General features: G+C 37.1%; 1 protein-coding gene and 1 long non-coding RNA gene across 7 annotated transcripts in view; both read left to right on the top strand.

The window, feature by feature from the left end:
* The window catches only part of bahcc1b (BAH domain and coiled-coil containing 1b), a 160,132-nt gene extending 157,434 nt beyond the window's left edge, over positions 1-2,698 (top strand). For all 4 annotated transcript variants that reach the window (XM_087276649.1, XM_087276650.1, XM_087276651.1 and 1 more), the window contains exons 28-29: positions 12-248; positions 338-2,698. In XM_087276649.1, the coding sequence (XP_087132775.1) occupies positions 12-248; positions 338-547 (447 nt within the window). In that variant the 3' untranslated portion in view covers positions 548-2,698. The remainder of the gene's footprint in view (positions 1-11; positions 249-337) is intronic.
* Positions 2,699-9,669: 6,971 nt separating this feature from the next.
* Positions 9,670-25,530, top strand: part of LOC147834517 (uncharacterized) — an 83,852-nt gene continuing 67,991 nt past the window's right edge. For 2 of the 3 annotated variants that reach the window (XR_015504357.1, XR_015504359.1), the window contains exons 1-2: positions 9,670-9,749; positions 10,927-11,002. This is a non-coding gene — a long non-coding RNA (uncharacterized LOC147834517). Of the gene's footprint in view, positions 9,750-10,926; positions 11,003-14,697; positions 14,812-25,530 lie in introns of those variants that run through there. The other variant, XR_015504358.1, reaches the window with a different exon arrangement.

The raw sequence follows: 25,530 nt of genomic DNA, 5'->3' as shown, positions 1-25,530 counted from the left end.
CTTGTCATCAGAGACGGGGTTTGAAAGGAAAAGCCAGAAAGCTCTTCTACAAGGCAATCGTTCGTGGTAAAGACACAGTTCGAGTTGGTGATTGTGCAGTTTTCCTCTCGGCTGGTCGACCCCATCTGCCCTTCATCGGTCGCATTGAAAGTCTTTGGGAATCATGGTCTAGCAACATGGTAGTCAAAGTAAAGTGGTTCTACCACCCTGAGGAGACCAAGCTTGGAAAAAGGCACCGGGATGGGAAGGTACAGTAGTCACCAGAAGTCTTGTTTGGTTTGGATTTTTTTTATCACGTTATTGCAAGACTTAACCTTCATTTCTTCTCTCTCCACAGCATGCCCTGTACCAAAGTTCCCATGAGGATGAAAATGACGTCCAAACCATCTCCCATAAGTGCCAGGTGGTCAGCCGAGCTGAATATGAGCGTCTGAGTCGAATTAGGAAACCAAACAGCAATGGTCAAGATCTATACTACCTGGCAGGAACTTATGACCCCACCAGTGGTCAGCTGGTGACAGCCGAAGGAGAGTCGATTATCTGCTAACATTTGGAAATGGATGATGCACTACTGAAAATGGTAAATAAAAGGCCACTTCCGTCTCTACTCTTGAAGTAACAGTACATTATCGAATGGATTGTGGGGAGGCCAACTCATGGTGATCACTCATGAAGGCTCCACAGACATGGAATCATTTTTTTTCCAATCACGGAAAAAGGCACTGGACTTGTTCAGAGTAGGGTATTTAGACTGACGTTCTGAGAACTGACTTGGGTCAGAGAAGAAAAACACTGACTGCATTTTTTGCGGGAAGTTCTTTTGGAAAGATGTTCGCTGGTTAAACACACCGGGACTTTAAGATATCCCAGCAGGACCAAATACACTGTTACTTTCAGCTGTGGTATGATCTGTTCATTTGTGCATTTGACTGAGGGGAGATGCGAATGAGAGGGTCTTTCTTTTTATTGCTGTATGCAGATATGCGAACAACCATGAGTGTATGTAGAGATCAGCCACAAACAAACAAAGAGGAATAGCCGTTAACCTGGAGATTAGAGGCTACATTGAATGACGCTCTCTCATATGTACAGTCTAATGACCTCTTTTGACAATACCAGGGATTTTTTATTGTTTGTTTTTTTTTTGGGAGGGGGAGGGGCGCTAATGATTATGTCGGTATATTGTTAAGCTGTTTTAAGAGCAAACATAAAAAAACAAACACAGACAAAAAACACAAAGGAACGATTTTTTCCAGTCAAGCCATATACTTCTGTACCTCTTGCTTATCTTCTCATTCAGGTGTATAGTTGTACAATTGATTTATTTGATGTGTGTAAATATATAAATATATAAATATATATTAAAAACTGTAAATATAATATAAATGAAGAGAGAACTCTATTCCTCTTTGTTGCTCTTGATTGTGTTATTTTTTTAAACTGAATTAAGTGTCGGATCGGGAGGTTTGCTTCGGGGACAGGCATGATTTTGGAGACTTTGGTTACTGAATACCCTCATCACTGCTGTATAGGAGGGTATAGCGAGACGTTCTGTAGAACCGACACAATGCAGCCCAGTCAGAGGAAACAGGCTGTCTGTGTGTACACTTCATTATTATCTTTCGTCTTTCTGATTTTAGCGTTGAAAGAAGTGTTTGTTTGTTTGTTTGCATTTCATTGTTTTTGTGTGAACTGGCAAGAGCAAAAAAGCGCTTAATGCTTCGTAGGTAAAGAGTTCCATATAGCAAATATGGAGGTGGTTTAAACATTTAAATACTAACTAAAGGAATCTGGCCTCCAAAATGACGAACCAAAGGAATGACTCCACTTCCATCTGCAATAAATACATATATATATATATATAGACTGAATCGTGAACAAGGGGCGCTTGCAATGTTTAGCCTGATGTACTTTAGATAGCTTTCATGTTTGAAAACAATGCTCAAATGTTCTCAGAATGTTTGTCGGCCAAGGATTATACGGTAATGCAAAGCGTGAACAGACGCTTCCAGCACTTGAAGCCTCCTGCTGTCCTGTGTCACGTGATCATGAAGGACAATCATAACCTGTAAATGAGGGCAGTTTAAACAAAACTTAAACAGATCTAATCTAAAATGTTGCCTCTTTGTCACTTTTTCTTCCTGCTTTGCCAAAAAAAATGTGTTCTTTTTGTTTTGTTCTGTTTTCCATTGTCAACGTTGTACTCTTATTTGTTCAATATGCAAGCCTGTACAGATTGTTCCGTGTTGGAATTGTGAAAAAGGACAGAAATGCCTTTCAATCCTAAAGGATGACTTACTTTTTTAATGACATTGTTGCTGTTACACTGCAGAAGCTAAAGCTTTAACAAATCTGATGTGAAAATAAATGTAATGTCACTTTCTGGGTCTATAAAAAAAACAAAAAGAAAAAAAAAGACAAAGAAAAATTGTATTTTTGTAAACAAACACTGGATTCAACGCTTGATATGGTGGCACTGGCACCACCAGTGTGCCAGGAAGTTGGCCAAGCCTCAAAGGAAATAGAATCATTGTGTAACCTGAATTTGAGACCCACTTGGAACTGATTTTTACGGTGGATGTTCTTTTCGACCTCGTGGGGAATATAACTCTAAGATATTTCCACTGTTAAAACATGTTATTTATCTTAATTTTATTGCATTCGTGTTGCATTTAATAAAAAAAAATCTAAATCACAATGTCACAGTGTATTTTATTTGAGCTTGTTTGATAAATGTTGAGTGAAACTCAAAACCATCGTTTTTTTTTACAGATCTATTTTCTGTCTTTCTAAACAAAAAAAGGCTCCAGCATTTTTTCTGTGAAGGTATTTTGTGGTTAAAATCTTGAGACTTTGCCACGATCTTTAAATAAACCATAAGGTTTTACCCTTTTTTTTTTTTTTTAACTTTTTTTAAACAAATGTTATTTGAAATATTAAAGGAATGATCCACTATTTTCATTCATTCATTTTCATTCAGGTTAATCTTTATGTCAGAGGACGCCACAGCGGAATGAACCACCAACTATTCCACCAATTATTCAATTCACCTATAGCACAAGTCTTTGGACTGTGGGGGAAACCGGGGCACCTGGAGGAAACCCACACCAACACGGCAAGAACATGCAAACACCACACAGAAACTCCTGGCCCAGTCAGGACTCGAACCAGCAACCTTCTTGCAGTGCGATAACAGTGCTAATTACTGAGCCCCTGTGCCAACACTCATATTTTTATAATGAAATATAGTCTAACACTTTTTAAAAATAAAAGTCCACTAGATATAAACAGTTGAGTTTTACCAATCAGCTGATCTCTGGAGCAGTTTTAGCTTAGTTTAGCATTGATCATTGAATTGGATTTTACTAATAGCATCTCATTCAAGGAGGACCAAAGAGTTTCAATCATTTTCTATTTTAAAGCTTCACTCTTCTGTAGTTGTTGTGTACTAAGACCAACAGAAAATGAAAGTCTGCTATAATGTAATATGTAAAATAATATCATTGTGCCCGCTGAAGCCAATTCTTACAAGTTCAGTCCAAAAATGTATGATTTTAAAAAGGTGTGGCACCCAACCCCGCCTCTAAACCCAACCGTCATTGGGGGATAAGCAAATCGCGCTAAATTGTACGAATGAAATCTCATGAAATCATAGGAATTGGCCACTAAATCAAAAAGTTACGAATTGCTGTACGACTGCAAAGTTCCTCGATTATTATGCCAGAATGAGAGTACAGTTACCTAGCTATATCAGCCTAGAAAATGGCAACTTTTCATTTTCCGTCGGTTCTTGTATAAACTCGATGTAACTACAGAGGTGCCAAGCTTTAAATTGTAGAAATATTGAAACTGCCAAAATGATCCAATTCAATGATTCTTGCTGAAGCTAAAAGTGCTCTTGACAGACCCGGAGATCAGCTCAATGGATCCAAAAATGGTTAAACTGTTTAACTCTAGGGGACTTGTAATCATTCACATCAATTGATTAAAAACATGAAATTATAAATAAATTCTACATTTAAAGTTTAAAGGAGACACCCTATATATATATATCACAATCACCTCACAGCAAGAAGGTCACTGGTTCAAGCCCCAGCTTGGTCAGTTGGCGCTTCTGTGTGGAGTTTGCATGTTCTTCCCACGTCTGCGTGGGTCCGTAGTCCGTAATTGTCCGTAGTGTATTATTAGTATGAGTGTGTATGGATGTTTACCAATGATGGGTTGCAGCTGGAAGAGTATATGCTGTGTAAAACATATGCTGTATAAGTTGGCGGTTCATTTCACTGTGGCGACCCCAGATGAATAACTAATAATAAACTGAAAAGGAAATGAACGAATAAATAAATAAAAGAACACATTTGTCACATTAATTTAAATCAAACACGAAGTATGCATATTCAATTCTGATATTAAATTGGGATCTGTTTAAATTTCCACTACTAACTTAATTCACTATCTGAATGGCCAAATAACAGTTAAAAGGTATATCCCTGTTTGGAAAGCTGTCCAGAGATTTGACTGATCTATTGTTCAGTTTGAGCTCAGCAGTTTTACAGCAGACAGCTGCTAACTGAGGTCATGAACACACACTCAGGTCATTTCCCTCCATCTGAGAAGAAAAAGGAAAAGAGGAGAAACAGAGGACATGGAGAAACAGTCATGCTGATGTTTTACCTGTAAATCAACAGAAATTAATCAAATATTTTATTTTGCATAGAAATTAATGCCTTTAGCTTCATTTAATAGCTTACAGCTATAGCTAGTTTTCTTGCAAATTATTATTTATTTAATTTTCTTGGTGAAGAATGACCATATATATATATATATATATATATATATATATATATATATATATATATATATATATATATATATAATTTTTCTCACCTATATTAAACACAAAGGCTCTTTGTAGAATTTGCTTATCTAAAATCATTTCTGAGTATCTATATGAGTTTCTGGAGATTACAAATGTATGGATGTTACATTAGGCTATAGGCAAAAGCCTTTCAAATATATATATATATATATATATATATATATATATATATATATATATATATATATATATATATATATATATATATATATATATATATATATATTTTTTTTTTTTCCTGCATACTCAGATACACCGATTTTGATTTTGATAAAAACTAAAGCAACAGTGATTATTAAAGCATTTAAAAATAATAGTCAGTGTGGATTATTTTCCCCTTTTATTCTTCAGAATGAAAAACGATGTTTAGTAGAAACTTCTGGACAGTCTACCTGTTAATTAAAGTTAATAATGCTGTAAAAATGTTCAGTTTCTTGCATTGGTTGATTGTTTCTCTTTATTAGACCTCAATGTATCATCGAGAGCAATGGGTGCTAATTTTGTTTTGCCTGTATATGGTTGTGTTAAATCTGAATGTGCTGGTAGCTGTTGATATGCATTTTAAGAATCATGAAGGTACACTTCTGTACTTTTAATTTAATAATATGTACACCTGAGGTACTATTATGTACCTTTAATGGGACACATTGGACCTTTATCCATTTTAGCCCACCGGTTGATGTTGAAAATTAAATGTACTGCCTCAATGAGAGCTTTTGTCTAGTCTGAGGGTAAAATTAACAGCTATTTTTCATTCTTGATATCCCATTAAGAGTCAGGGCTTCCCTGTTTCCCATATCACCCATGTGAGAGAGGAATGTTTTGGGTGCTTGTGATTCTTCCCCCACAAAAAACAGAGCTAATGAGGTCACTTCATTCCCACCCAAAACCACAAGTCCATCAATACATCACATTTGTATAACTTTGTGTGCTGTAAAGGCAGTTTACCTGTCTATCTTTCAGGCAGCAGTGCAAGGTTTGATCATGTTTGTCTCTCTGACACAAATAAACAGGCCTGCGTCAGACCCGGCCAACAACGCCAGCAACTTTCTGAACCTGAAACCTGAAAACCTGCAAGAGCAGAAGGCGGACCGTGTCAATGCCACAGTGTGTGTTTTTGTGAGAGAAGGCAAATATCTACACCTCATAAATGTCCTGGCCTCGGCATGACCTCTTCTGGCCCGCCTGTGGAGTGGCTCTCAGGAGGACGAGCTGAGAGTGTGTGGAGCGGGCGGGACGGGCGGGGGTTTGGCATCTCAATGAGGTGCTGCTAGGGGGGAGGCGGAGGGCGCACACAGAACCCTCCTATGGTGGGGTTGGTTTGAAGGTCCGAGAGCTCATCCATCATGCAGTGTCCTGCTGCTCGAGGGTCCCAAACCTGTCGGTGTGCGGAAGGCCTGAGCAGAAAATGGACACGAACATAGAAGGAAAATGTTTGTGTGTGATGGAGAGAGATTTTGTACAACTTACTGTTGCTTCATCTGTAAAAATGCAATCATTTTCCATGTCAGTAAAGAATATTCATTTACTGCTAAACACAAAGAATGAGAGACAGTTGAATAGAGAAAAACCAAGATGGAAATAAACTTGCATTGAAGGAGGCACCAAAACTCTAGTTGTGTTGCAAATGGCACACAACACACTAATGTTCAATGTACATAAGCACTCAATCATCTACTCTGTAAAAGATCACAGTTAAACAGTTCGCTAGGCCAGTTGGCATTTCTGTGTGGGAGTTTGCTTGTTCCCCCTGTGTTTGCGTGGGTTTCCTCCAGGTTTTCCGGATTCCCCCACAATCTAAAGACATACAGTATAGGTGAATTGAATAAACTAAATTGGCCGTAGTGTATGTGTGTGAATGAGTGTGTTTTGGATGTCTCCCAGTGATGGGTTGGAGCTGGAAGGGCATACGCTGTGTAAAACACATGCTAGATAAGTTAACGGTTCGATTCGCTGTGGGACTAAGGGACTAAGCCAAAAAGCAAATGTATGAATAACAGTTCTGTATTTTGTGATTCACTTGTGTTTTCTGTTTATTTACGTTTGTGAATTGCATTATGGGACCATTATGGGATCTGCTCTGTCAACTATTGAGGTTGAAATAAGTTGAAGGGATTTTTATTGACATTTGAGTAATTTAAAATAATATAAAGTGTAAGAAATAATACAGTATAGAGAAAAATACGTCTGTGAAATAGCAAAAAACTTACTGGCAGTTTATTACAAGGTTTTAGTAATATACACCAACCCAGACTACAGTATATAGCACTTTAAGGGACATTCCACCAGAAACGTACATTTTCACCTATAAAAAATGTGACAGGGCCTGACTTAAGCTTGTCATCTTCAAAAAAAAAAATCATACAAAAAGTATAAAATCCTACAATTCAATAACAGAACGCATCCTTAATTTCTGTCACCTTCTCCTCTGTCAAATGATTTTACTTCCGAGTCATAGCCGTAAACGTGTATTGCACACATTTTATGTTAATGCAAATGTGACAGAACTGACAGAAACATGGGGACAATTCATACTGTATGTATTATATATTTGTAGTATTTATTTGTAGAATTTATTTATAATTTCATCTTTTTCATCTATTGATGTGAATGATCACAGCTTAATCGTGTTATTTCTTAAGTCTTTCTTTCTAAATAACAGTTTTTAGCAAAACAAAACTGTTCAAGCTGTAGGTTTAATTGGGCTGAGGAAAAGGACAATGACAGGGTTTGTACATTTGTGAACTGTTTAATTAAGAAAGAAATCTGAGAACCAAATGAATGACATATACTGTACCTTTACAGAACAACTCACAGAAATCAACCATCAGTCAATTTTAGACGTTTTTGGGATGCAATAGTTTTTATTCACTGTATTTATGTTTTTATTTCAGGGACAGATAATGTACGTTTCTGATTGAATGTACCTGAACCATTGGATCAGGATATCCAATGGTTCTGAATCATGGATATATTTATAGTGTGGTGTATGACTTTTATAAAGTTATTTAGTCATTCAGCATTGGAGTCTAAAAAATAGTGCTCTGGGACACATATCTAGTGTCCAGGTTATTGTAAGAACTCTTGTTTTTCTCTTAACATCCAAGTAATGGGCTCTATGCACAGCTAGAGTCTTAAAGCCATGGATAAACTTCCGGTGAAAGCTTAATGTGGCTATTTTCAATTTCACAAGGTTGTTTTTACAGCACTGATGCTGTAATGTACTTACAATACATTCAGTTAAATAGACTCATTAGGCATTCATTTAGTTGTTTAAGCGTAAAACGAGATGAAAGACCGTTGTAACCACTAGGGCGATCAGTAACAACAGGCTAGCGCAGAAATTCCATTGAAAATACTGGAGTAAAATAAACTGTCATTTCAAAGACATGGTGGGGGGAAATGGAGTTTAATGCAGTGCTTCTTGTCCGATCTGAAACCCACTTCATATCGTATATATCTAACAGGCTGTGAAGATTGCTGATTTTTAAATAAATCAGATCTTAAACGTGACAATTTTGTAATGGAAAGACAGGTTACCGGAAGCCCTTGGGGGTCTTTGTGCATATAGCCCATCAAGTTCCAACATACTCAAAAACTCACAGATATGCCATTTTTGACTGCATGCGTTATGCAGCCATCTTAGTATGGAAATACCAAGTTTTTTTGCTCAGTAGAAATCAATAGGTTTTCAATCAGTGGTTATTGTTTTACTAGGTAGGCCCACACGGAATCTGGGCGCGCAGAATTATGCAGATTTTTAGCCCATAATTAATTATGTTTATTTACTTGAGTAAATGTGAGTAAATCTATATTTATTCAGTTTTTAAATTAATTAAACAGACTAATATGAAAATGTTCATCTGACTTATGTACAGTTTGTACAGTAATATTTTCTGTCTTTTATTAGATATTATATGAGAGGCTTGCTTTGTTTACCAAGTCAAATGAATCTAATAGGATTTGCATTTTAAACATTAAATAAAAGTTAAAAAGATTTTTTTTTTATTTCACATATTAAGGTTTTAGTTATGATACTCCCAAAATAATTCTGCAAAAATCCGCAGATTTTGACCAAAACTCTCCGCAGAAATAGCAAATTTTGTGTGGCCCTACTAATAGGCCTTTTTTTACTATGAGGAAGCCAAGGTGTGTTTTTATAAGCAATAAAAACAGAGATTTAAATTCTCAAAGAAATTAGATAACCTCAGTCTGTTAGATTAGCAAAACATTACATTGTCTTATCCTTTGTTTATTTGTGTATTGGAGACATTTTTGGCTTTTCGCAGCAAATATTTTAGCAATATTGGCTACAAATTAAATATAAAATATTCAAAAACCGGTCACACTTTATTTTGATGGTTCGTTTGTTGAATTTAAGTTGCAACTACATGCCAACTAATTAGATCATAGAGATTGTCAGGTTGGGGTTAGTGTAAGCTGACATGTACATGCAAAGTTTCTAATAGTCAGTTAAAAGTCTGTTGAATCAACAGATATTAGGCTGACAATCTACTAATACTCAAATGGACGATCAAAATAAAGATTGCCAATAAACCAATAAAGTACACTGACACATTTTTATACATAAATTATTATGTTACAACACAAATTACTTAAAATAAAAGCAGAGGCAGAAAAAAATACTAAATTGTGCTTTTAAAACCAAGAGAAACATAATGCAAAACCAGGAGTGGATCTACTCTAAGTAACTACAGAACGCAATTTCTTATAATTAATTTTCGTGGTTCCGCTCCACGCACATAAATCCCGGCCGTGTTTTAATCCGCGCATCCGTCAAAGCGTGAATTTTGTTGGCGGACAAATATAGATAACGTTAGCCAACGAGCTAACTGGTAACTTCAAACACGTAAGTTAACGTACACGGTACAAACGTCTTATTTGTTGTATAAAAGAAATACAGCCGCGATGTTCATGTAGTGTAATTTTTATATGTGTCCTACATGTTTAAAATGTTCGGAATTATTGTAATGACCAGACTTTTTGCTTAGCAAAGGTGCACAAAATGGATCAAAAGTGACTGTAGGCATTTATAAATGTGCAAATATCTATATTCAAAAGAAATACAGCTTCCAGAGATGTTTAACATTGTTAAAACTATACTTACTACTACAAGATATTTGTAGAACATTAAATAAACTTAACTTATGAAAAGGATTTCCGACAGGTCATGTGACACTTAACATGCAAAACAGTATTATTAAATAAACAATATTTCTGTTTTTGATGTGGTTTTATCATATAATCACAGCCCTGACCACAAAATCCATGAACATAAAATACATTTCATATAATTTAGGCAGAAGTACTGGTTTACTTTATAAGACCTGTTGTTTACTATTGACTTTGATAGCAGGCAGATAAATAACAGTGCTCAAGCTAACACACACACACAAAAAAAACAGACACCGAGACAGTAAATGAGATTTATGTACAAATTATACCATCAGGCTCCTGTAATCAGAGCATCCAGAATGTTTAGGGATTTAAAAAGAGCAATTGCAGTCAGACAAACTTGAACATATGTTAGATAGCTAAATAATAATAAAAATCCTGTCTTTATATTGTCTGTCAACACCATCTCTGGCTTCACAGCATTTGCCACAGTGACTTTGTGTGCTTCCAAAAATACCGTGCATATCCCCAAACTGCTAACTCTGTAAATCCACAATCCACCTGCCACTTATCACTTCTGACATTTACTGAATTTCTGATTCACTGGATTTGAAGATGCCTTTAACCTGGAATTACACAGGATTAAGCTGTTTCCTGAAGAGATATACTGGAAAGATCTTCTCTAATGCTGGAATAGACGTCGTTTCCGTGGTGTAATATTTACGTGATCTAGAGTTATTTGCTCATGTTTGACTTTACTTTGTGTGTGTGTGTGTGTGATTCAGTTTTATTTCCTGTCATTAAATATTAACACGGTTACAGCGGGGCTACTGCTGTAAATCAGTTTTAGTGTCTTTTGTTTATGTTGGCAGTGTCAGACATCGATATGTGAATATTTGTGTTATCTGCAGATCCTTTTGTTGACCCAACAAAAGTGCTGGAAAAGGACGAGATGTCTTCGGCCATACATATCACTGGAGTTCAGAAGTAAGTCTTGCATGTAATGTTTTTTTTTATTATATCTTATCATTGTTTTCTAAATTATTATTATTTAGGGCTGCATTACATTGGAAAAAATCTGATATTGCAAAATATTATTTTTCTGTGATAAATATTGCGATGTTAAAACAGTTTCACTAGTTATTTTGAGTAGCGCTGTTTGATGGTTTTCTGGAGAATCTAACAGGATACTGCTTTTCTTACTTTGTTTTTTCTCATTTCAAGTCCAAATATCAAAAAAATTCTTAGAGCAAGTGAAATATAGTTTTGTTTTTACCGTCAGAAGAAATGTTGAAAAGAGTTTTTCCGTAAACAAGCAAAATTATCTGCCAGTGGGGTAAGAAATAATGTTGTTTTTGCTTTGAAATGTAGACATTTGTACTAGAAACAAGAAAAAAAATCTAAGTAAGACTTTTTTTTGCACATAAAATATAAATTTCATATAAATGCAGTGATTGAATACAATTCCGTAGCTCCTGGTCAACTATAGCTCAGACTCAACATTGTATATGAGCAATTCCAGCGTTATGGATGTGACATTTGCACTAAAATCTCAAAACATAAATTCACACAGAAAGTAAATGTAACGTTATATTGAAAAATCTGTTTATTAATATTTTCCAAAACAACTAACCACAGAGTTTTGGGATCAGAAAAATATCAATCCGTAAACATTTTTAATATTTTAAATGAAGAAAATAAACATGCGTTATGGATGTGAGCAAAAAAGTCTGCGAGTTTACAGTATACAGTTTACAACAGACTTTGTCGAAATTCTGTGAATTAAACTGCACAACCTGAAAGAAACACTGCTAATCAAAAGGAGAAGAGATGGCTCACTATAGAACCAACATGATTGATTTTATTTGACTTTTTCGCATTTATAAGGAGAAAGCTTTGTTATGGATGTAACATCTCTCTGTTATGAATGTGAAATTGCCACTTGTATCACTTTTGTAAACCAAATTATAATTGTTTGAAAACATTGACAGAGACATTTTTGAGTATTTCTGAAGTTCTGTAAAATACAAGCCCACACAAAAGCTATTTTGGAGAAAATTTAATTTTTTCATGGCAAGATTTACATTTGCATGGAATTGCTCCCATGTTTGCAGACGTGCACATTGTGATATCGATGCTAAAACAATATATTGGCCAGCTCTATTATTATTGATTTTTGTTGAAAAGTTTTCAGATTTTCATTAAAAGCTTGTAGAATTATTTCAAACGTTCAAACATATAAAAATTTAAAATCATTTTACAGTTACATTTTTACAATTTTACAATCTAATTTTAATTTTACAATAAACTGGGAGCTCCTGTTTTTATTTTTTATTTTTCAAACTAAGTTTATGTTTTTGTAAATAAAAACTAATTGAAGATTTTATTCCAAAACAGTTTGAACTATTCTATTTATTAATTCCAACAGGAGTACATTTTGTCTGCTTAGTCTATTTTAATGTGTTTTCATGAATTTTCATTTTGTTTAGTTTTTTTTAAAGAAATAAAATAACAAACATTAAAATCCTGTTACAAAGTTCATATGTTCATCATGTCCTCTTACAGTTAAACTCTCTTTCTCCTTATTCCTGTCTATGAGGCGCCGCTGTATCAGTGCGGAAGAGAGAGTGTGTTCACTCTGCTTTGAGCTGAACTAAGTGTTTTTTTTTAATAAACAAACGTCCTTGTGTCGTGCGACACAACAAATCGATTATGAAATTCATTGCCAACGCTTTTAGTAATCGATTTTTATCGATTTAATCGATTCTTTGTTGCAACCCTATTTTAAAACCCTATTTTAAAAGTTAAGGCAACTCAAACCATTTGAGGAAATGGTTAAAAAGCTAATCTAAATGAGTACTGTGAACTTCATTTAAGTTGAAGTACTTAGGTATTTAATTAACTCATTACCTTCAACACTGACTTCAAAAGTCTTTGCAAAGGAGTAGAATTAACTGCACTTATTTCATTCGATAAAGTTGACTGTTGGGTTTTACAGTGTAGTATTTTGATTTTAGAATTTTTGATTTTAGTATTGGTTGGTGACGCAGTGGCACAGTAGTTAGTGCTGTCGCCTCACAGCAAGAAGGTCGCTGGGTCCCTGGTTCGAACCTCGGCTCAGTTGGCATGTCTGTGTGGAGTTTGCATGTTCTCCCTGCGTTTGCGTGGGTTTCCTCCGGGTGCTTCAGTTTCCCCCACAGTCCAAACACATGGAGTACAGGTGACTAGACCAGGGGTGTCAAACTCAATTCCTGGAGGGCTGAAGCCCTGCACAGTTTAGTTCCAACCCTGCTCCAGCACACTTACCTGTAGGTTTCAAACAAGCTTGAAGGACTCTATTAGTTTGATCAGGTGTGTTTAATTAGGGTTGGAACTAAACTGTGCAGAGCTGCAGCCCTTTTGGAACTGAGTTTGACACCTGTGGACTAGACCAACAACAAAATGAATGAATAATTTTAGTATTTTGATCAAATTTCCATTGGACATTTAATTATGTATACAGCCCTACTTTTATTTTTCAAATTTCATTTAAATTTTTTACTCTTTGTTTAAATCATATTGTTCACTTGCATCGCAGAAGCAAAGCACCTCAAAATTCCCTAAAAATTGACCAATTTTAGACCTGTTTAGGCTGTACTTTTGAAAGTAGCACTTCCCAACGCTACATTTCCTGGCACTGCTTTTCCAGTCCATTTTCAATCCTACATTCGATGCGTCTCTCTTTATGAGCCACGTGTGTAAATGAATGGCTGTCAGCTGCATGAAAGTGCTGGATATGGTGATCCAGACCAATGCTGCGGAGGTTGTGGAGGGGGATTAAGGGCATGGAACCCATCCAGCTCACCCCATCCATCGCTCTTACAGCCGGGGCCCCTGTGCACACAACATATCCATCCACAGCACATTCAGCGTGCGCTTTCAGGTCAACGCGCACAACGACATGCCAGCGATTATATTGCACTCTGCCCTTGCACAACACTGCATTAGTTGATATTTTTCTTGGTCCGTCTGTCTCTCTCATTTGCCCCTTTGGATAATGCATGCCATGCCACTGTCAGACCCTCTCAGTCTTTTCACTATGATGTTTTCCTGGAACTGGGATGAAGAAGTGGTTTTAAACTGGTTTTGTTGCAGGATGCAGATTTTTAAATTGAACATCACTGTTGTTGCGGTTAGCTGAAGCCTTGCATGACACTGAAAAATAAAAATTTGCGTGATTTACTATGGTTTTCACTCAGATATTGCTAGTAAGTATGCATTTTTATATTTTTTTATATCTATATGTTATTTTCTGGGTAATCCAAACTGATAATATTTGTTTGATTTAAAATTTGGGGGGTAAAATAAGGTAAAAGTTTTTTCGGTAGTCTGTTTTCTTATTTCACAAAGGGAAACTGGAACTTGCGATGCACACATACAATCTGTAAGCAACGCAGCGTTTAATGGCATTATCATTACATTAATTGTCACTCACTATGGAGGGATTCAGAAAAAATATGTCAAATATGTCAGATAATCTAATAATCCATATCGTTTGCAAATATTTGCGAAATGCAGTGAAATGACATCTGGCGTTTTGTGTTCCCCTTTGACGACTCATTTCCTTGGTTTCTTTAATTCAGTTTTTGTTCTTGCACTTTGATTCATGGCTAAGCAGCCAATAAGAGCGCTCTCTTTTGCAGATTCCGATTCCACATGCTGAATCAGGCAAACTCGAACTGACGTAAACCTGACAAGAGCCGACGTGTGGAACACATCAAACCAACTAGTCTGACAGATGCCAAAGTCCCTTTAAGGCAAGTCAATTCACTAGGCGGCCTTTTGTGAAACACCTCTCAGGCAGTATGCCCCCGGGTATTCTGTTTGAATGTGGAAATGCAAATTCTCCAAAACTAATAGCCAAGTTTATGAGTAAGTTCCATATTACGAATAATCCAATACAATTAAACAACAACTGTCTCTTTAGTTTCATTTCTAAATGTTCGTATCAAACATAATCTGCAGAAACTCACATCTGGTCTGAGCCCCTCCCCCAGAAAAGTGTCCTTCTATAGCAATCGCTGATTGGCTCCTGTACTAGAAGGCGGGCTTGATTCGCCATATAGAGATCGCTGATTAGCTTCTGTACTAGAAGGCTGGCTTGATTCGCCATAAGGAGATCGCTGATTGGCTTCTGTACTAGAAGGTGGGGCTTCATTCGCCATATTGACAGTCACACATTTCCCCATTTAAAAGTATACGAGTGACATGTCTTTTGTATTTTTTGTCTTGTGCATCTTTGCAGATGCTCACCGGCAGCCCGACAGACACTGCCCAATACTAAATAAAATAAAAAATGTATTATTATACACTTATTTCATGCGGCTGCCATTTTAAAAAATGAAAGCGAGGCTGCGGTGGGAAGAAACTCGGAAGTAGAGGATCAGCACTGTAAACATTACAACAACATGCTTTGGACTACAAACCTCCAGCTGTTGCAAATTTGGTGTAAACATCGCTTTAATATTATTCAGTTAAGTTTAATTTAAACAATTATTAAGCACATTAGGCATCAAACAAAATCATAATTTTTTTTTAAGAGTAATGAAGCTTAAGTGTCCTCCTAGGTTTCGGTTCATGGCACCAGGTAAACACTGTGGGAACGCTTCCCTACTTCAGTCTATGTAACCTGGTGAGCAATAAAACAACGCAGTCCCCTGAAGCACACCCTTGTGCTGTCTGTAATAGTGTTGTCATGGTACTAAAATTTCAAAAGCGTCTATTTCCCGCTACATTTAAGCGCTGTTGAGCACTTTCTTAAACACAGCTGATTTTCCATTAATATTCATCAGTGCTTAACATAAATGACTGTGATTGGCCGTGAAGGTCATCAGTCATCATCGCTTTTTACCGAGTGCAAACAGATATACGGACACTAGAGCGTTTTAAAGCCACGAAGATCAGTCGATTCATCAGCGGATCGCTTGCCTGTGTTTGCACTCGGTAAACATCAAGTGTGGTGAACTGATGATCTTCACAGCCAATCACAGTAATTTCTGTTGAGCACTGGTGATTACAAGGCAAATTAGCAGTGTTTTAAGAACGCACTCAACAGCACTTAAATGTTCGTGGGAAAGAGTTTTTTTAAAATTCAGTATCATGATAGGTCTAATATATTGAAAGAATCAGATCATTAACTTGATTTTGATGGCATCTAAAACGTGTGTTTGGGAAAGAAAACATTAGCTAACTTGTGCCATTTCTCTTAGCTCAGCTGAAAATAAGGGCCAATATCACTTTTTATTTTCATAATCCATTCAGAACGACCCTTTGGGTCACTCGGAAAGGCGTGAAATTATGAATTTGTGTAAATTTCTCTTCACTGATTAGACATACAGCCAGGTATGTGCCGTTCTTGTGTGATTCCAGACTATACTTCCAGGTTTCTTCCCACCGCAGCCTTGCTTTCACTTTTAAAATGGCAGCAGCGTGAAATCAATCCATTGCCAACTGTCGGCTTGACCCAATGGTTCTCATTTCCAGTCCTTGGGGGCCCCCCCCACCATGCACATTTTGTACATCTCTCTTATTTGACACACAAGGATCAGTTCATGGATCTCTTGGTTTACGAGTTGATGATCTGAATCAGATGTGTTAAGTAAGGAGGACATACAAAATGTGCAGAGCGGAGGGGCCGAGGACCGGAATTGAGAACCACTGCCTTAACCCAACTTTAAGCAAATTTTTTTAACCCAATTACATTTAAATTGTACTTTTTAACCCAATGGTTAGGTTTGTCCAGTGCAATCTCACAAGGAAACGTAACTCTTTTGTGTATTGTTAGAAAAATTACTAATTAATACAATTTCATGTATATGAAAACGTATGACTTTTAAAAGCAGGTGTACACCCAAACCCCACCCTTAACCCAACCCCTCACTCTTGGATCAGCCAATCGTGCTGAAATGCAAGAATAAGACTGTACAAATGAATACTATGTAGTCACTAAATTAAAAAGATATTAATTGCTGTGAGATTGCATTGGGTTATGACAACCCAGCTTATTTGAGTGTAGTGTTTGATGGGCCATGACTTTCTAAAGTGTGGATAAAGTATGTTTTGTCCATCTTCTGATGCATTCTTATTAAACTGATGCATCTCATACCAGGTCGGCAAAATGGTCGTGTTGTCAGTGCAAGCTAACACTTGCCTCCATCTGCAAACCACACTTTGGATATGTATTGCATTTAGCACCATTTTTGTCCTTTTGCTCATACCCTACCAACTGTAAACCCCAAAGGTTTTTTTTGTGCCTTAAGCTGAAATATAAAGAGAAGGGTGTCATCTAAAACACAGTAACAGGACTCCTGAGTTCTGATAGACGCTTTAGTGCCGCCTGACTCCAGGTGAACCAGTTTTACTGTGGCCATTTTATGGGGGTATATTTGAATCCATGCCCTGTAAATCCTGTTTAAGATGTTGCTGGCTGAATGCGTCAGCGTGAGGCAGACAGTTTTTGCGATCTGTGTTTATAAATATATATTCACCTGCTGTCTCCGAGGCAGAGTGAGACTGTTGGCAAGACCACTCTTGTTACCCCCCCCCCCGCCTTACAAACTGTTATTTATCAGTATGTGAGTTCGCTTATGCTTGTGCTGCTTTTTCATCTGCACAATATCCATCAGGAACCTGAAACCGTCCCGCTCTAAACGGCTGCAGTATGTTTTCCGTCATAACTCATTACTGCAGCCAACAAATCTGATACTGAAAAGTAGAGCTGCACCATTCTGGATAAACTGAGAATCACAATTTTTTGTTTGTCTAAAATAAAAATTTAATGTTTTACTAAATAATCTGACAAATAAAAGATGTTTGCTGTAATTATTATATAATTTAAGTTCAATAACTCACTTTATTTAAAAAAGCAGCTTGATTTTCTTTAAGTCACATTATTAATCATAATGGGAGCAATTAATTAGTATAAATTAATCCACTATAAAAAGTTTTTTGGTAAACACATGGTTCATTCATTCATTCATTTATTTTCTTTTCGGCTTAGTCCCTTTATTAATCAGGGGTCGCCACAGCGGAATAAACCGCCAACTTATCCAGCATATGTTCTACGCAGCAGATGCCCTTCCAGCTGCAACCCATTACTGGGAAACACCCATACACGTCCATTCACACACATACACTAGGGACACTTTTAGCATACCCACATGTCTTTGGACTGTGGGGGAAACCGGAGCACCTGGAGGAAACCCACGCGAACGCAGGAGGAGCATGCAAACTCCACACAGAAACGCCAACTGACCCAGCCGAAGCTCGAACCAGCAACCTTTTTGCTGTGAGGCGACAGTAATACCTATTGTGCCACTGTGTCGCCCATACATTTTCATACAAATGAAATCGTATGAATGTGTGTGTTAATTTTGACACCCACAGACATTGTCACCAACTATAAATCAGAGAGCTTAGACTTTCTCATATACAGCCTTATTTAAGATGTCAAGTTTGATGAAAACTCTGTTGAAAATCTATTGAATTAATCAATCAATCTATTGAAAAAACTTTGGCACGAATTATGCTTTATAGGCTTAAATTATTGAGAAAAATAACAGATAAACTGAGACTGCAGTAAGATAAAAATATGGAAAAATGATCAGATGGTAATTTCTGTTAATTTTCCTAATGCATGAACAGCACTCGATAATATTTCAGCATGCTTTCGCTTACGTATTCGACATGAAACACATATTTGCTGGTAGGAATTACATCCCGCTCTACTCATAATTTTCTCTTCATATAGCCGAATATATGGTTATTACACAACCATAATACACTGTGATATAGCCTGGTTCCTCAGTTTGTTGGATAGTTTTGCTTTCTTACTACAATCAATCCGCTGCACAGTTCGTTTCAATCAAGCCAAAACCACCTCATTCAGGTGATCTTATGCCGATTTGGCGCGAATCTGAGCGCGATTGCAGGATTCAAACATGCCAAACAAACTGTTCTAACTGGGCAAACGGGACAGGTTCCGAAACAAACGTGTAAAAGCACCCCAAGACTGTTTTTGCAATTGATAAACAGTCACAGGCAAATTAAACTTTAGTGACAAGGCAGCACTGGCCCGATCAGGCCAGTAACCATCCTGTCTACTGTCCCGAGCGTCTTGCATGCTGGCCCCCGGGCAAGGTACCCGGCAGTCCTTATTGTCGAGCCCTGAATTCTTAATCCAAATCTGATCATTTGCTTCTGCTCTGGAATGACAGTCTTTCTCTGATGATGTCAGCTTGACGACTTGGATAAAATATATTTAGCCACGTTTCTCCAACTATTAGTGTGGTGTGAGTTTAAAATTAAAGCAGGAGTGCAAAAATAAAACCCCCACCCCCTACTCAATAATTTTATTATGAAAAATCTTGCAGTAAATTCTGGTTCACGAATGCTTTAAACTAGATGAATCAGCATTCTTGAAGAATCTTTTGAATAAGTGACAAGTAATATGAATTGATGGCCAACTATTGGTATAACAATGTAATTACTACAACCGTCATTTTAAATGTTGAGCTGCTCTCAAGCAATGATATATATGCACATATAATACATCCACCTGCTGTAAACATCATGCCTACTGCATCTTCATGTCTGGTGTATGCGAGCAGGTGCTTTGCCTCTACATTTCAGGCCCATGTGGGTGTGTTAGGATCAGGGTGGGCATCAGGCAGCTGTGGACCCCCACCGGGTACTGTAAATCAGTCGGACGTCACGCAGGAATGGGCAGAGCTAGGCAGTGATTGCGCAGCCATGGCACCGAGCGCCCACTCTCGCTCATACCTCTTTCGGCCAATTTACACACATTTCCGTCTGTCAGACAAGCCAGCTATGCAGATTTAGCCGTGTCCCTCAGGCAGGAGGTCCTGGGCCTGCAGGGACAGCGCAGGGGAGATGAGGGGGACGGGGCTGCTCTCTGTGGGAACTAGGGCAGATGCCTGGAGAGACACTCGCAGATCTGCTCGCAGTCCTGGAGAAGCTGCTGCAGAAGCATAATGAATGGGTCTTTAAGTGACAGTTCGCTGGAGTATTCTATATGAAATAATTTACTAATGTGCTTATAAAACCTGTATAATCTCTTCTGGTTCCAGAATATGTTTTGCAGAATGCTTTAAAGACTTTATTTGTGTGTGTGTGTGTTTATGTAGAAGGAAAAAGTCAAGTTTACACAGTAAAAAGTGATTAGTTAATTTTTCTTAAAAAAAGAGAGTAAATCCGTTGCTTTTAAAGTAAATAGTTGACTTAGTAAAACTGTAAGTATTGAGTACATAACTTGGAATTAAGTTAACTTAACAAAATTTTTATAACTAGGTGCTTAATGAATAATTATTTAAGTCAACTTAACAATTTTAAGTTACATGAGTTTACTCACTTTTTTTTTTTTTTTACCAAGTTTAATTTTTACGGCAACAGGTTTGTAATAAAATAGTGTTTTAAAAAGTCATTTGTATTTTTTTGTAATGTATTTTGTTTAGTTACTCTTGGAGGACTTAACACATTATTTATTAAAATATATAAATAATAATTATAATTTGAATAATTTATGTGCTTTAATTTTTATCAAAACAAAAATATGAACAAATTAGACTTTAATAAAATTTTAGTCTCATCATACAAGCCAACGTATAGCTCCAGAAGAGATGAAATATCGCAATATGCTTTTAAAAGTTAAAAAGGAAAGGTCACTGTTCTTAAAAAGTGAAAAAACAAAACCATCCTGTACTTAAATGTAAAGTATTAACATATAGTCACCTGGAAATGTTGCCTAGACCTTAGAAATGTAGGCTTTATATTTTTACATAAATCATTTTTGATACATTTTGAAATGTATGTAGCATGTGCATATGACATATTTGATTCCCCCGAGTACCACCAGAAGGAAGCACGCAGACCATTAGTGGTACATGTACCACAGTTTGAGAACCACTATTTCATATTATTTAATAAATTTCCCATTTATTATATTTTATTAAAGTGTACCCCTACCCCAACCCTTAGAACTGCCAACTTATCCAGCAAGTTTCACGCAGTGCATGCCGTTCCAGCTGCAACCCATCTCTGGGAAACATCCACACCCACTCATTCACTCTCATACACTACGGACAATTTAGCCTGGCCAATTCACCTGTACCGCATGTTTTTGGTCTGTGGGGGAAACCAGAGCACCTTGAGGAAACCCACGCGAATGCAGGGAGAACATGCAAACTCCACACAGAAACGACAACTGACCTAGCCGAGGCTCGAACCAGCGATCTTCTTGCTGTGAGGCGACAGCACTACCTACTAGCCACTGCGTCGCCAATATTAATTTAATTTAAATGAAATTCTATAGACAATTTTATAGAATACAAAAAGATGCTTTATAGAATTATCTGTTATATGTTGTCTTAGAGCGGACTCATGGCTGAGATTTAGGTTTAAGTCTTACCTCTAGACTTTACCGTTGAAAAACGATTCAAATATGTGATGATTCAAACTGGTGTTGAATCAGTTGTGATACATCTTGAACAGAGGGGGTGCTGTTTACAGGTGCAAACTCGCTTTACGTGTACACCAGCGGCGAGCAAGAGATGGTGCGGCAGACGAAAATGACAGCGGTGGGGTGCACCAGACAAACAAACTGTGCAAATTCTGCGAAAGGACATTTACTTACTGTACAATAACAGAACAATGCCTATGATGCAGCACAGTGAGAAACTACTGTTACAGACGTCTATACCATACCTGCCAACACTACAGTTTTTCTCGGGAGTCTCCCATATTTCAGACCAATCTCCCACCACCCTCCCGTTTTGTTATTACTTCGGAAAAACTCCCGTAATTTCCTGTAATATTCCACCCCCACCTCATGGTCTCCCAGGTTTTCAAAGACAAATGTTGGCAGGTATAGTCCATACGCAAAAAGCTATTAATAGGCCGAACCATGCGGAATGGAGGATTGGCATCTCCGCTTGCTCCGAGTGCTTGCGTTACGAAGATCACACAGCACATCAATGTTTTCATAGCGAATGTGTAAAGATGTTTTCCGGACTGAAAGAGAAAGCTGCTGTGACTAAAATGTGAATAAATCGTGAATCGTATCGAATTGTCAGGTGAATCATTACATCCCTACAAGCGTCATACAGACTACTTTAAAGATATTAATGATTTCTTTTCGGGTGCTAGAAACTGTTAACCGTCATTAATTTGGAAAGAGCAGCATGCACATTTGGCCTAACTTCTCCTGTTGTGTTTCATGGCTGAACGAAAGAAAAAGGCATATGAGTGTGGAAATGACAGAATGAAAGCAAAACAAAATTTAATAACTATATAAAAAAAGTGGTAAATGGAGATGTTTAGAGTCCCACTGTGTAGCTGAGGGTTTTTATTTCTCCTCTTGAAATTATGAATATGCAGGCAGCAACAGTCCAGCACAATCTCTTTATCTAGTCTGATGTTTTGGTGTCTCCGCTGATGAGTTCGCTCGCTCAAGCAGTAACTGGGGGCGTCAGACGGACCAGCATGCACTGCCTGTATTTTGTCTCTGTGATAATAGGAGTGTGACCAAGAAACCTCACTCCGCTTACTCACCGCTCAGCGTTTTAAAAGCCTCCATTTGGGCGAGATGCACAAACAAAGCGATAAATCTCTCGGTGTTTCTCTTTTGTCTGTGTGTGTGTTCTCAGATTGTGGTTAAATGTGAGAGGGTCAGAAAGGAGAAAAGAGAAGTCTAAGTTTCCTACTTGGCAGGGGTTTTCTGTGTGTGCAGGTGTGCTTTCATGCAAGTGAACAGTGGATGATATGATCCGCAGCAGTAGCGTGTGGTGGACTTCCTAATATCCAATTCACATTTCATGTTTACACAGACTTACTGTACATGAGATGCCATTTACTTTGGATTCAGAGATAAATGTTTACATTTTGGGGTTTCTATTATATTTAAATTTTATTTTATTTTCCTTCAGCTCAGTCCCTGATTTATTAGGGGTTGCCACAGTGAGATAAACAGCCTTTATTTTATTTTAATTTAATTTAATTTTTCAGCTTAGTCCCTGATTTATCAGGGGTTGCCACTGTGAGATGAACGTTCATTCATTCTTTTTCTTTTCGCCTTAGTCCCTTTATTAATCTGGGGTCGCCACAGCGGAATGAACCGCCAATTTATACAGCATATGTTTTACACAGCGAATGCCCTTCCAGCTGCAACCCATCTCTGGGAAACATCCATACATACCCATTCACACTCATACACTACAGACAATTTAGTTTACCCAATTCACCTAGACCTCATGTCTGGACTGTGGGAAAAACCCTCACGAACACAGGGAGGTGAGATGAACAGCCTTTATTTTATTTTATTTTATTTTATTTTATTTTTATTTATAAATTTTTTTAGCTTAGTCCATGATTTATCAGGGTCTTGCCACAGTGTCTTTTTATTTTATTTTTTTATTCACAAAAAAAATGATAGTAAATTAAAAATATATAATTTTGCTTTTGTTTGAATTGCTTACGGTGTCCCAAAAGACTTATTTACCTGAAACATTAAGATCATTTTATTTTTATCTAATATTAATTTATAATGCTGCTATTTTTCATTATTTAATTTAATTGTATCTTTTTTATTGAGAAGAGACGCCACATTCCAAAAGTTTTTTTTTTTAAGTTATAAAATATTTCTTGGTAATATTTATTTTTAGTACCCTCAATTACTTCCTTGCATAGATTAATTAATTAATTTATAATTATATAATATTTATTACCATTACTTATATCCATTTTTCATTGCCCATCCATCACTGTAATATTGTCAGCTTCAAATAAAACCCCTAAATGGCATATAAAAGCAAAATGAACTGATGCTGGAGGTTTTGCATTTTACTCAGACAGTCTCGTCCTGTCTAAGAGGACGATTGTTGGCAGGAATCAGCTTTAGTGTGGTTTAGTCAAAGGTCTGGAGATGGAGTGTGAATGCGCTGTATGAAATAATGTGTGTGTTCTGCGAGTCTGGCAGGTGTGTGTTGGTACTGTATGTGTAAAGGGAGGCTACTGTCTTTCTCATCCATCATAGTCTTTGTCTGACGTATTTCATAAGTAAACAGGCTATTTATCAGACAGGCGAAACCCAATCCACCCCTGCACTTGCCCTCCACTGTACAGCGAGTCCTTGTACTGTACGTGTGTGTGTGTGTGTGTGTGTGTTTGCATGTATATTAGACTGAGCTGGTAAATGCATGGGAGTCACGGATGAAAGGAAGGAAGGAGAAGAGAGGAATACAAAACACAACAAAGGCGTTGCGTGGTTACTGCTTCTCTTCCTTTTCTTACTCTCTCAGTTCTCCATCCTGAACACTGTGAGTCTAAAATACCTGATTAGAAAATAACATGATAGCGAGGTTTATATGTGTATTATTTTTAATTAACTAATGAACTTATTTAATAATTTTATTGCTGAAATTCTATATTTTCTACTCTATCTTAAAGGTGGCGACATGGTGGCTTAGTGGTTAGCACTGTTGCCTCACAGCAAGAAGGTTGCTGGTTTGATTCCCGGCTGGGTCAAGCATTTCTGTGTGGGGTTTGCATGTTCTCCCCGTGTTTCCTTTGGGTGCTCCGATTTCCCCCACAGTCCAAGGACATGCGCTACAGGTGAATTGAATTAACTAAATTTGCCATAGTTTATGTGTGTGTGAGTGTGTATGGATGTTTCTCAGTACTGGGTTGTAGCTAGAAAGGCATCCGCTGTGTAAACATATCCTGGATAAGTTGGCGGTTCATTCCACTGTGGCGACTCCTGATAAATAAAGGGACTAAGCCAAAGGAAAATGAATGAATGAATCTTAAAGGTCCCGTGAAGTGCTTTAAAATGTGTATTTTTTCATTTAATGTTTGACATAATATCAACTAAAAAATGAAGAGAGGGTGGGACATAGTGTAGCTCCTCCCCTTTTACAAAATAGCCAATAGCTTTTGTTTTTATCACAGCTCTGCTGGTGAGAGTGGTTGAGATCGGGCACATTAAAATAAAAGCAAATGAGAAGTGTCTTGAAGGAAGCGGAACATACTAAAGAGCATGTTGGTCAAGATTTGACGAGGATCTGAAATATGTGGTGACGAGAAAAAAAATCTTTAATCGATGTAGGCGGAAGTGACTAACTTTAAGCTTTGGATATTTATATTAGTTTTATATTTTCTAAAGACAAATTTTGTCAGTATTTTGAAACACTAGCTAATAGATATCCTTAAAGCTAACAGACTGAAACTAACATCTACATTTTATATTTTACGAGACCTTTAAGCCTTTATAGGGCACTTTTTGAAATACTCATTGGTAAACATTCTGAAGTGTTACTGGGGGTTATTTTATTGAAATATTTTTGAGTTTTTATGAAAGGAAAGTAACGTAAGTCTATTTATTCATTTCAATTCATCTTTATTTGTATAGCGCTTTTACAATGTAGATTGTGTCAAAGCAGCTTCACTTAGAAGTTCTAGGAAAC

The sequence above is a fragment of the Danio rerio genome, chromosome 12 (genome assembly GCF_052040795.2).
Source record: "Danio rerio strain M-AB ecotype USA chromosome 12, GRCz13ab, whole genome shotgun sequence".
In the NCBI taxonomy this organism is placed as follows: Eukaryota; Metazoa; Chordata; class Actinopteri; order Cypriniformes; family Danionidae; genus Danio; species Danio rerio.
Note: the sequence above shows the minus strand (reverse complement) of the source record. Positions and strands in the feature narration are given on the sequence as shown.